The following is a 12,264-nucleotide window of genomic DNA, read 5'->3' on the forward strand; positions in this document are numbered from 1 at the left end:
TGTGGCGGCATGCACCTATGGTCCCAGCTACTCGAGAGGCTGACAAGGGAGGATTATCTGAGTACAGGAGGTCGAGGCTGCACTGAGCTGTGACTGTACCACTGCACTCCAGCCTGGGCGACACAGCAAGACCCTGTCTCAAAAAGAAAAGAAAAAAACCGGCCGGGCGCGGTGGCTCAAGCCTGTAATCCCAGCACTTTGGGAGGCCGAGACGGGCGGATCACGAGGTCAGGAGATCGAGACCATCCTGGCTAACACAGTGAAACCCCGTCTCTACTAAAAATACAAAAACTTAGCCGGGCGAGGTAGCAGGCGCCTGTAGTCCCAGCTACTCCGGAGGCTGAGGCAGGAGAATGGCGTAAACCCGGGAGGCGGGGCTTGCAGTGACCTGAGATCCGGCCATTGCACTCCAGCCTGGGTGACAGAGCGAGACTCCGTCTCAAAAAAAAAAAAAAAAAAGAAAAAAAAAAAGAAAAGAAAAAAACCTACAGAAACAACAATTTCTACCGGGTTAGAGGAAGGCATATAAACTAGGTGCAGCTATCCCTGAGTGTCAGGGGCCCAGCATTTCACCCTGTTTCCCAGCTTCTGCCCTCTAGGTCACACTCCTGCCACCACTACTGCTACAACTCGTTCTGCCTCCACTGCCACCACCAGCCTCTAGCGGGTTCGATGTTCCCCTCTATCCCAGAACACTGAGCCTCCCCACTTAACTCTACAGAAAGGATGCCAGGAATTTTTTACAAGTGCAACGCTAGCAAAGGCTGGAGAAAATGAGACCAAAAACCTGATTTCTAAGAGCAGACAAGTTTTACAACGGGCAGTCTTCTTTGCCTAAGTTGACTAAAATTTAGCCACAAGTTGGCTTGGCTGGTGTGGTTCACTGGGTACATCCACAAGACTACAAGAATATCACTGCTGTCTGTAGTCTTCCCAGGGGAGGACCACCCTACCCTTGGCCCTCATCCATGGGTGGGGGCTCCACCTCCACCCTCTGATGCAGCCCAGTCCCTTCCCTCCTGTTCCGCGGCAGCACCGGTGCCTGGCCACTTCCCTTGCCAGCTCCCTTCCTGTTTCACAAACTCTCATCTCTTCACAAAATTTCCTGGAGGGGTGCTAGTTCCTGTTGGAAAAGGTCTTGAGGTGTGTCACAGGCAAAGTACAAATGATATGCCCAGGGCCAGATGGATGACAGGCCCCTCAGCTCAGCCAGTCCAGAGTCAGGAGGGGACCTGCAGAATTCTAATGGTGAATGATCACACTCTTACAATATTGAAATTCCAGCAAACATGCCAATACGGAAATCACCAACCAAGAGAAAGACAAGACTTACGGCCCACGCAGGCTCGTGCACACTCTGTGCCCAGACATGGACAGATTAATGTGGGTTTGTTTTTTTCCAAGATTACTATTCCATAGCAAAGTACACAGGCAACACTGACCAATATGCAGAAACATAATTACTATCTAACCAAGCTGCCCAGCAGACAAAAATCTTGAAACTTCTGGACTTGCTCTAATTGTTCCTTCTCCATGTTTCCCTTCCTTAGACATTCTACCTGAAAAGACAGCCTTCCCTTCCTTCTTCATCCCGTCGGCAATGCAGCAAACCTTAACCTTCTCTCGCTTCACCAGAGGTTACTTGTACTCGAAAGCTTGTCTTCAGAATTAACAGCTCTGTCCTTATCACTGGAAGCCAGGTCTCAAAGAGCCTGAACAAATGGTCACTGGGGGTGGCTTGAGAGTCGACTCTATAGCTGTTTTCTGTCTCCCACCCCAGCTGTGGAGGGCAACTGTGTGCTTCATCTCATCTCTGCCATTTGCTATCTGAGAGGCTGCATTTCCACGTGCACTAGAGATCCTGCTCAAGAATGCGGGTCAAGGCTGGCTCACGCCTATAATCCCAGCACTTTGGCAGGTTGAGGCGGGTGGATCACCTGAGGTCAGGAGTTCGAGACCAGCCTGGCCTACATGGTGAAACCCCATCTCTACTAAAAATACAAAAATTAGCTGGGCATGGTGGCACTTGCCTGTAATCCCAGCTACTCAGGAGGCTGAGGCAGGAGAACCACTTGAACCCCGGAGGCAGAGGTTGCAGTGAGCTGAGATCACGCCATGACACTCCAGCCTGAGCGACACAGCAAGACTCTGTCTCAAAAAAAAAAAAAAGAATGCAGGTCAACGCAGAATTTCCAAGCAAGGAGACTGGGCTGTGCTCACGGGTTAGCATCCCAGTGGCAAGGGTTGCAGGCTCAGGTGGGGACAAGCTACCCAAGCTAACGAAGGAAGGAAGGGGAACACCTGAGCATGCAACTGAACCCCAAACCAACACCTAGCTAGGGTTCTGTCAGCTGGCAGGCCCGTGACCACGGTTCACAGGGCACCCAGATTTCCAGCATGAGACACGTGTTTGCAGAGGCTAACGCATACAGAATGCCTCCGTCCACCGTCGGTCTGTCGGCCCACCAGACAGGGTCTAGATAGGAACTCCTTTAAGGCGAAGGTCTTGGTCACAGAAGTGGCCAACAGGTGACAATCTGCCCAAATGCACACCAGTGGTCTCTTCCCCCAGCTACTCCACAAGCATAAAGTTTGGCTGGGGAAAAAAAGGCTTTTTTAATTTCTGCATCTGACAACGTGATTGCTACCCGGTATTCCCTGCTTCAGAGATATCACCATGGGTGTGGATGGGAGTGGCGGAGCATCTTCATTCTGTCTTCCTAATATTTACCGGGGAAAAGAAGATGCCTGTAGATATTTTCTAACGGTTTCACTTTCTGTCTTTGTGACCCTGTGTCTATGACAGGAAAAGCCAACAGCTCAAGATAACACATCGCACCGTTTTTTGCTTGTGGCCCAAGGCAGAATACAACAGCCACGGTTCCCTCAGGCCTAGCAGTTTCACCCCAAATGCTGTGGAAGGTCCCTCACCTGAATCAGACCCTTTTTTTTTTTTTTTTTTTTTTTTTTTGCGATGAAGTCTCACCCTATCACCCAGGCTGGAGTGCAGTGGCGCTATCTCGGCTCACTGCAACCTCCGCCTCCCAGGTTCCAACGATTCTCCTGCCTCAGCTTCCCAAGTAGCTGGGACTACAGGCGCCTGTCACCATGCCCAGTCAATTATTGCATTTTCAGTAGAGACGGAGTTTCACCATGTTAGCCAGGCTGGTCTCGAACTCCTGACCTCGTGATCTGCCCACCTCGGCCTCCCAAAGGGCTGGGATTACAGGCATGAGCCACCACACCCCACCCATTTCTCCATATCTTTAATAACTGTGCTTCACTTCTTTTTTTTTTTTTTTTAAGACAGGGTCTCATTCTTGTCGCCCAGGCTGGAGTGCAATGGTGCGATCTTGGCTCACTGCAACCTCCGCCTCCCAGGTTCAAGCAATTCTCCTGTCTCAGTCTCCTGAGTAGCTGGGATTACCTGCCACCACACCTGGTAAATTTTTGTATTTTTAGTACAGATGGGGTTTCACCATATTGGCCAGGCTGGTCTCAAACTCCTGACCTCAGGTGATCTGCCTACCTCGGCCTCCCAAGGTGTTGGGATTACAGGCATGAGCCACCATGCCCGGCCCCTCACTTTTTAAGTTATTTCCAAAATCCTAGCAGTATGCTAAAAATTCCTGCAACCTTCTCCCAGTGCCTGGCCACCCTAGATAAGATTTCTCGCACGTACACCCCATCTTCTACATCCCCTTCCTGCTTTACGTTTTTTCACAAAACACTTTTTCTATCTTATTTATGGTTTGACTCGCCTGTTGTCCCCTCTATTAGATCTCCCCTATTAGAAGGCCTGGTTTTTGTTTCTTAGAGACAGGGTCTCACTCTGTCGCCCAGGCTGGAATGCAGTGGTGCAATCACGGCTCTCTACAGCCTCGACCTCCTGGGCTCCAGCGATCCTCCTATATTACTGACTTAAAAATTCTTGTCTTCTATTACAAGAGCAGGAATCTGTTTTGTTTACAGCTGTATTGCCAGAACCCAGAATCATGCCTGGCACAGAGTAAATGATTCGCTGAATGAATAAGCAAGCCGGGGGTTCCGGGCCTCCTTCTGTAAGTCCATCCTGCATTCTCCATTCATACCATAGCAACTTCAAAGGCCCCTCACCCATTCCTGACTCCACATTGTCGCCAAGTCACTTCCAGAAACTTAAAATGCCACTTCCCATTCACATGGTTAAGCCCTTCCCCTCCTGCCAGTCGTCTGTTTAAATCTGGCTTGCAGTCTCATCAAGCTGGTCTTCCTAACGCCACTCACATCCCATCACCTCCATCACTGCTACTGTGACCTTGGATTGGGCCACCATCACCCCTACCTGGGATTTACTCAACACCTCATTAATCTCTTTCCAACCCACACTCACTAGCTCTGAAAGAGTGAACTTTCTAAAACTGCAAGTCAGATCGCCTAAGTCCCTGTTTAGTGGTTCCCTGACACCCACAGGATCAAATCCAAAGTCCTTCCCATGTTACCCGTGGCCTTCCTTGTCCTGACCAACAACTAACAATCGCCTGCCCCCACAGAGAAGCACAGGGCCCAGCCACGCCCACCTCTCCGCTCTGCCCCTTGCTCTTCTGTCCATCTGGAGAGCCATGGCCTGATCTCAGGACCCAGCTCCAGCAGGAGCCCTCTCTAAAGCGCTCCCCACTCCCAGACATACTCCACAACACTTTCAACTGTGACCTCATGGAGGGTGGGAACTATAAACGCAGGGGAGGCGAGACCCAAAGTGGGGCAGAGCCCAAGAGGGTTCTTGGCTTTGCCCAGGAAAGAATTCAAGAGTGAGCCGGTGGCAGGAAAGAAAACAGCTTTATTGAAGAGGCAGGCAGTGTTACAGCTCCGTGACTGCTCCCGCAGAGCTGGGCTCCCCCAAAGGCAGAAAGTAGCAGCTCAGGGCAGTTTTGCAATCATACTTATATCACTTTTTTTTTTTTTTTTTTTTTTTGAGACACAGCCTCGCCTAGGCTGTCGCCCAGGCTGGAGTGCAGTGGCCATGATGACAGCTCACTGCAACCTCCACCTCCTGGGTTCAAGCGATTCTTCTGCCTCAGCCTCCCGAGCACCTGGGATTACAGGCGCGCACCACCACACCTGGCTAATTTTTGTATTTTTAGTAGAGACGGGCTTTCGCTATGTTGGCCACACTGGTCTCGAACTCTTGACTACAGGTGATCCACACACCTTGGCCTCCCAAAGTGCTGGGGTTATAGGCGTGAGCCACTGCGCCTGGCCTTACTTTATACCTACTTTTAATTTCATGTAGAGTAAGGGGCGGCTTAGGCAGAAATTTCTAGGAAAAGGGTGGTAGCTTCTGAGTTGTCAGGTCATGGCCATGGAACGAGGCAGTAACTCCAGGTGTGGCCATGGTGACAGTAAACTAACATGGCACACTGGTGGGTGTACCTTGCAGAACGCTGCTTCGGCCCCATCCCTGTATTAGCTAGTCCCCAATTCGGTCTGGCATCTGTGCCCTACCTCTGGAGTCAAGTCCCACCCCCTACCTCACGATCACGCATCCTCCTCCACATCCACAGTGCCAGGTGCACAGTCGGTGCCGGGGCACAGCACAGATTTCAGAGTGAGGGAATGTGCAGAAATCATGAAACTACCCTTCTGCAAAGCCTGTTCAGATAAATTCGAATGAGAGGAGCTTCCTTCTGTGCTCCCAGGCTAGTTCTAGAAGCCCCTTCTCATTCTACGGATGCCCGCTCCTGCTGGGCCGCTACTGGGTGCTTTTTAACCCCGGGATCAGAAAAGGGGGTACGAGGGAAAGGATAATACCCAATATTGGGGTTTTTTTGTTTTTTGTTGTTGTTGTTTTTTAAGACAGAGTCTTGCTCTGTTGCCCAGGCCAGAGTGCAGTGGCACAGCCTCGGCTCACTACAACCTCCTCCTCCCGGGTTCAAACAATTCTCCTGCCTCAGCCTCCCATAATACCCAACATTGTATAGAGAAAACATTAGCCACCAGCCTAAAGGCAGAGGCGAAAATCGATCTTACATGTAGATAAGCTTAACGATGTGGGTGAAAGGGTCTTCTACAAACTGTGCTATCATCTTAATTTAGCTTTGTAAGGACAGTTTCCAAAAGGGCCAGGAAGTTGTGTAGACATGCTCTATTCCTGGAGTCCTATCCACAAAGGTTTGCAAAATGAGCTCAAGAAAACAAAATCATGGTCTCAGGGAAACAGCTACAGGGAAGAATATCACATTTAAAAAATCAGCAGCTTGGCTAAGCCTTCTTTCTTCCCTACTCCCTACAGTACTAAACCTTTTATAAATGTACAATGTACACAAATGTCAAGAAAAGTTAATTTACCAAATTTACACTATTTGAGGTTTAAAAACACATACACACACAAACCCACTCTAGCATTTTTTTTTTTTTTTGCCTCAGTGTCTGAGTCCCCTGATCTATAAACTTAAACTAAAACTACTCATAAATTCACAAAATAGGTATTCAATGACTTGGCAATTTCCAAATGATTACACCCTTTTCATTTTTGAAATTCGAGTAATACAGCATACAAAGTACAGCTTACAAAACTGTTCTCATTGTCCTGTGGGCCAACATATTTCATTTAATGTACTGCCGCCCAGCTCCACCGTCCCCCAGTCCCCCAGGACAGAGCTCCCAACACCTGGGCCCTAAAAATGCCAAGGTGTCAAGCAGGGGTTACACCCACAGCCCCATCCACTGACACCTTCAGGCTCAAGAGCAAGTGCCACTACCCTAAACAGAAAGCACTTGTCACGGCAGCATCTTTCAAGTGAACGGCAAAGTGTAGTTTCTGATCTCGTCAACATAGTCCTTAAAGTGCTCTAGGTTAGGGGAATTCTTGGTGAAAATAGTTTTCGTCTACATCCATAAAATCTTCATCAGCAAAGTTAGTAAAATAAAGAAAAATCAGAAGAAAAATGATGTTCCCTTGCCAGATAACAAATACATAAAAGATACAGGAGCTCAGATCACAAGCCAGAGAAAGAGAATGCCAACTGGGGATATAGGATGATCTCACACCAACGACCTGTGCAGGCCCTACCTCAACCACTGGCCGTCTCTGACTGACATTACTACTTCTGCCGTCTCTGATTGAAAGTATTACCTCTGCCATCTCTGACTGGAACTATTCACTACTTCTCCTTCCGAGGATTCCCTTTCCTGAGGCTGTTAACTGTGTAAGTATGCAGTGTGGAGAGGCCACAAAATACAATACAGCTTCACAAAAGCAGGCTTTAAAAAAATCAGCGTTATTTTCTCTACATACTTCCAAAATAGATGTTCCCCTCAATCCTGAAGATTTTGCTAAAACATAAGGGCTGTTTAAAAAGGAAGAAGGGGGGAAGAAATATAGCAGATTACTTAAAATCTTTCTTTCTCGTCTACTTATTTTAACATCATTTTCCAGATCTCAAAGACTTTTGTCCTGTATTAGAAAAAAGCAGCAGCCCAGTAAAAACATCAAGAATAGCAGTAGGGAGCTTGAAACCAGGGACCAGGCACCAGATCCAAACCTGAGAGGATGAGGGAGGAGAATACCAGCTCTTCTGTGGGTACGTCTCTCCCTTCCAGATCACCTGGCGGCTGCAGAAGCTCAATATTCTAAAATGCCTGGTTCTTCACTTAAGGCAAATACTGTGATAATAAAATATCCTTAAACAAATGACGGCTGAAAGCTGAAAATGCAAACTTTTTTAAAAAGACCTAGATAAAAGGCAGTGTGCACTCAGAGGTAAGTAACTCCGTCCAGCTCTCCAGAGTCCTGCAGGACTGCGCCGACTTCCTATCCCTATTTTGAGGACAAGCAAAGTGAGGCCCAGAGAGGAGAAAGGTTTTATTCTCCACGTTTTCGCAAAAAGGGCACAGAGAAACATTTGGATGGGACTTCGGGGTGACCAAATGAAATGCAAAGGCAATTTCCTTAAGTGCTGAAAAGTGATGAACGCTGAACGGCTCCATACTCTTACGTTCACCGGACGTACCCCCGTACTTCAGCCAACCAGTGGTTATGCTCGTTCAAAGTTCTCCTTCCTTGTACAGGTCACATCTAGGTCACGTCTGCACAGCGTCCCTTTCTGCAGTGTGAAGAGATCTGTGATATTTGACCCGCTGGAGGAAAAGTCACACTGACCCTGAGATCCCCCCATGGTAAGGCATTCTGAGATACCTGAGCTGCCTCTACACACTGAGGTTGAAAGTTTGTGTGTGTGTGTGTGTGTGTGTGTGTGTGTGTGTGTTTTTCTTTTTTAATACAATCAGTTTCAGGGAGGGGGGATACTGAGGTAAAGAAGTGCACATACCTTTCAACTGGTCAGCAACCACGCTGTGGCCCAGCCGTTCGATAACTTTTCCGTCTTCCATTTCGTACCGGTCATCTAAGTATTTTGCAGTGGCCTCAGAAATGTGAACTTTGCCGGCCACTCCCAGCTGCTCCATGAGATTGGCCAGGTTCACATCGTTGGACCACACATCAAATTTAAACCTCCTCATGCCCAGGATGCCACACAGGACGGTACCCGTGTGCACCCCGACTCGCATGTTCACCATCTCCTTCTTCTCCTGGCAGAACTGCTCGATGGCCTTGATCATGCCCAGGCCCATCTCGATGCAGCAGTACGCATGGTCGGCCCGGGGCTCGGGACAGCCCGCCACGCAATAGTAACAGTCTCCCAGAGTGCTGATTTTCTCACACTTGGTTTCCTCACACAGGCGGTCGAAGCGACCGAACAGATCGTTCAGGAGACCCACCAGGGCGTGGGCGGACTTGTTGGCACTCATCTTGGTGAAGCCCACGATATCTGCAAATAAAATACTGACTTCTTCGATCTGCTGCATCTTGAAAGGGCGGAAGGCTATAGGCGCTTTTTGGATGGAAGACTTTTTCTTCCTGTTCTTGGGGCTCGAGGTGGCATGCCTCTTGACAGAATTCTCACTCTCCTCATCCCCCTGCTTCATTAAGTCATCGGCTATGATTCTTGGCATCACGGAATGAATCATCCTCTCTTTGAGGGCTTTTTCCACTTCCAGGTCCTTCCCGTGCATAATGGATTGCCCTACCTTGAGGAAGGTGCTCCTGGACCTCACCTGGGACATGATGAACAGGTGGACCCCGATGGCATGGATGCAGCCGTGGAGCAGCGCCCTGCTCAGCAGCTCCCAGTGCAGGGCCCCGGCTCCGGGCGAGGGGAAGCAGGCTTCATCCCGGAAATGGTAGCCAAAGGTCTCGAAAAGGACAGAGTAGGCCACCCCCAGACACAAGCTCAGGTACAAAGGTAAGTGCATGACGGTATAGAGCAAAAAGAGCACTTCGATGCACATGGAGAAGCTCCCCACTTGAGATAAGCAAGTATCTGTGGGCTGGGCTGTGGCCGTAAGGTTGGAGCTGTCGCCGCGTCCTGAGACAGGCGTCAAGACCTGGAACTGCGCAGCCAGGGTCAGGGCGAACACCAGCAGGGTGAGAGCCAGCGAGGTCCTCGCGTAATGCCGGGCGTACAGCTTGGTGAAGGTAAACAGAAAGAAGCCCACACACACCACGAGGAAGCACAGCGCGGGGGCGACCATGACGATCAGTCTGGATCTCATGTGCACCGCAAAATAGATGCTCCACAGAAGGCAGGCGAAGCCGATGTAGAAGAGCGCATACCGGAACCGGCGCTGGGTCTGCGGGAAGCAGCGCTCCAGGCAGGCCTCCTCCAGGTTCACCGAGTCGAACTTGGGGTCCCACCAGCGGCTGGAGGCCCTCTCGAACAGCTGGGGCAGCTTCTTCTGCCTGCGCAGCCGGCCTCCGCCGCCCACTCGCCGGGGGACGCCCCCGGAATCCCCGGAGCTGCTGCAGCTGGAGGAGATGCTGTATTTGCAGTGCTTGGGATGGCTGTTGGAGGACAGCTGCTTGGGGTTGATCTTGACGCGCACGCTGTTGCTGTCCCCGCTGGAGTCGCAACTCACCTCGGTGCTGTGGTGATGCAGCAGCTGCTGGTGGGGCGGGGAAGCCATGTTGTCGAGTCCCGGGGCCTGCCCGGGCCGGGGTCACCAGTACCTGCCAGCAAAACCGGGAGAGTTAGCTGCGCTCCCACCTAGGCATGCACACCTGCAGGCCGGGGACCTGCTCCCGTCCTAGGTGGCGGCTCCAGTACGCGACTTGGACAGGCACCATCTGCTCCCCGAAACTGTGGATCCCGGCTCAGCCGTACCCCCACCGCCCCTACCTTCGAGGCGGACGAGAACCGCTCGGGACGGACCTAGAGCGCCCGGGGGTCCCCGCCGCGTGGCCGCCGTGGGTCCGGGACCGCTGTGCTCGCTCGCCTTCAGCGCCGCTCGCCCCGAGGGTGGCCTCCGCGCCGCGCGGCTTCTCCTCCTTGCGCGCTCGCCTCCTCCAGCTGCGGCTCCGGAGGGAAGTTCAGACCTTGAGCGCTCCCAGCCCCGCGAGCCGCCTGCGCACAAACAACTCCGCCGGCGGCGCGGAGCCCTCCATCCTGCAGGAGCCGCGCTCCGATGCGTCAAAGGCGGCGCGCGGCCGGCCCCGGCCCCGACCCGGAGCCGCGAGCTTCGGCGGGCGCCCCCGGCCCGCGCTCCCCGGCCGCCTCCCGCACTCCGGGCCGGCCCTGCCCGCGGCGGCGGGCGCCGGGGGTGGGGGCGCCCCGGGCTGCGAGTGCGCGGAGCCCGTCGGCGCGGCCCGTCTAGCGGGGCCTGCTTCCCCCCGAGCGCGCCGCCGCCCCCGCCGGGACCGCCGCTGTCCCGGGACCGAGCGCGTGGAACCACGGACGCGGGCCCCTCGCCGGGCGGCGGTGCAGACGCTGCCGCAGAGCCGGGCTCCTGCGACGCCAGCCGGGACGCCCGCCCGCCCGCGCCCACGCCGGGGGCAGCCTCCCAGAGCTAGAGATGCGGCCGCCGCCGCGCCCGCCGCCGTGTCCCCCGCGGCCGCTGCCTCATGTCGGAAGAGCCGCCGCCGCCACCACCTCCGGCCCCTGCCCCGCCCGCTGTCACTGACAGACGCGCGCCCGCGCCGCCCCTCGCCCCGCCGCAGCGCGCACGCGCGCCCCGCGCACGCCGCCGCCGCCTCCTGGCCCCGGACACGCGCACGGGCCGCGCGCCGCCCCGCCTTGGTGCGCGCGCTGGGCTCCGGGCTGCGGGGCGGGGCGGGGCGCGCACTCGGCTCCGCCCTCCGCCCCGGGCGGCGCCGCTCCTCGGCCGCGCGCTGCGTACACTGCGGGCGCTCCGGGCGCTGCGGGCCGGGCCTCTCTGGGCGCCCCAGAGACTACTCGCTGCCCGGGGTCCCGGGCTGCGGAGAGACCTGAAGGCGCGCGCCGTGGAAGGGAGCCGCTGGGCGCAACGTTTGGGAAATCAAAATGTTGCCTTCCCACTCGGCACGCCTTTGGGATATATCGAAGTTTCCAACCGTTGGATTTCCCTCCCGGGAGGCTCCCTTTGCTCTGTAAGCAATGAATGCGGGCCCCGGGGCACTCGGCCTGCCCTAGACCTGCTCACGGGGCGACCTTCGCGGGCCAACCCTCCATAACTGGGCCCACCGACGACCACGTTCCCCCGCCCCAGGGGGAGTTTCCCTTGCTGTCCTTAAGCCCTTCTCCCCCTCCTCATGAACTACTGCTTTTCCTTTTACACAAATGAGACTTTCAAAGGAGTTCGCATCCCATAACGGCAGTTCTGCATTGGCCTCCATAAACATTGCCACGTGTAAATAAAATTCTATTCTCCCTAGCATGCAGACCCCGACCCCTTCTCCCCACACTCCACAGTGCCTCCTGCCAGTCACGGGGCTCTCTTCCATCCCCTCCGTCGCCTCCCAGGCCCAGGGCCGGGGCCCACACCAGCTCTCACTGTTGAATTAGAAAATAAAAGTAAAATGTGGTCTGTCCATGCAATGGAATATTATTCGGCTACAAAAAGGAATGGAGCACCGATGCGTACTGCAGTGTGGAGGAACCCGGGAAACATTATGCTAGTAAAAGAAGCCAAACACAAAAGGTCACATATCGTATGATTCTATCCAGCTGAAATGTCTCAAATTGGCAAATCCGTAGAGGCAATACAGATTGGTGGTTGCTAGGTGCTAGGGGAGGAAGATAAGGAGCTTGGGGTTTCCATTTAGGATGATGAAAAAGTTTAGAAATGATCCAACAGGATGAATCTACATAGTGCCCTTGAATCACACTTTAAAGTGAGTTTAAGGCGGGCGCGGTGGCTCACGCCTGTAATCCCAGCACTTTGGGAGGCCGAGGCGGGCGGATCACCCGAGAT

General features: G+C 53.4%; 1 protein-coding gene across 3 annotated transcripts in view; it reads right to left on the reverse strand.

Annotated features, from left to right (window-relative positions):
• The window catches only part of LOC105467851 (adenylate cyclase 9), a 157,113-nt gene extending 146,745 nt beyond the window's left edge, over positions 1–10,368 (reverse strand). For 2 of the 3 annotated variants that reach the window (XM_011717619.3, XM_011717616.3), the window contains exons 1-2: positions 10,215–10,350; positions 8,310–10,045 (exon numbers count right to left, since the gene is read on the reverse strand). In XM_011717619.3, coding sequence (XP_011715921.1) covers positions 8,310–10,002 — 1,693 coding nt within the window. In that variant the 5' untranslated portion in view covers positions 10,003–10,045; positions 10,215–10,350. Of the gene's footprint in view, positions 1–8,309; positions 10,046–10,214 lie in introns of all 3 variants that reach the window. The other variant, XM_011717618.3, reaches the window with a different exon arrangement.
• Positions 10,369–12,264: the final 1,896 nt, after the last annotated feature.

Source organism: Macaca nemestrina, chromosome 18, assembly GCF_043159975.1.
Source record: "Macaca nemestrina isolate mMacNem1 chromosome 18, mMacNem.hap1, whole genome shotgun sequence".
NCBI lineage: Eukaryota > Metazoa > Chordata > Mammalia > Primates > Cercopithecidae > Macaca > Macaca nemestrina.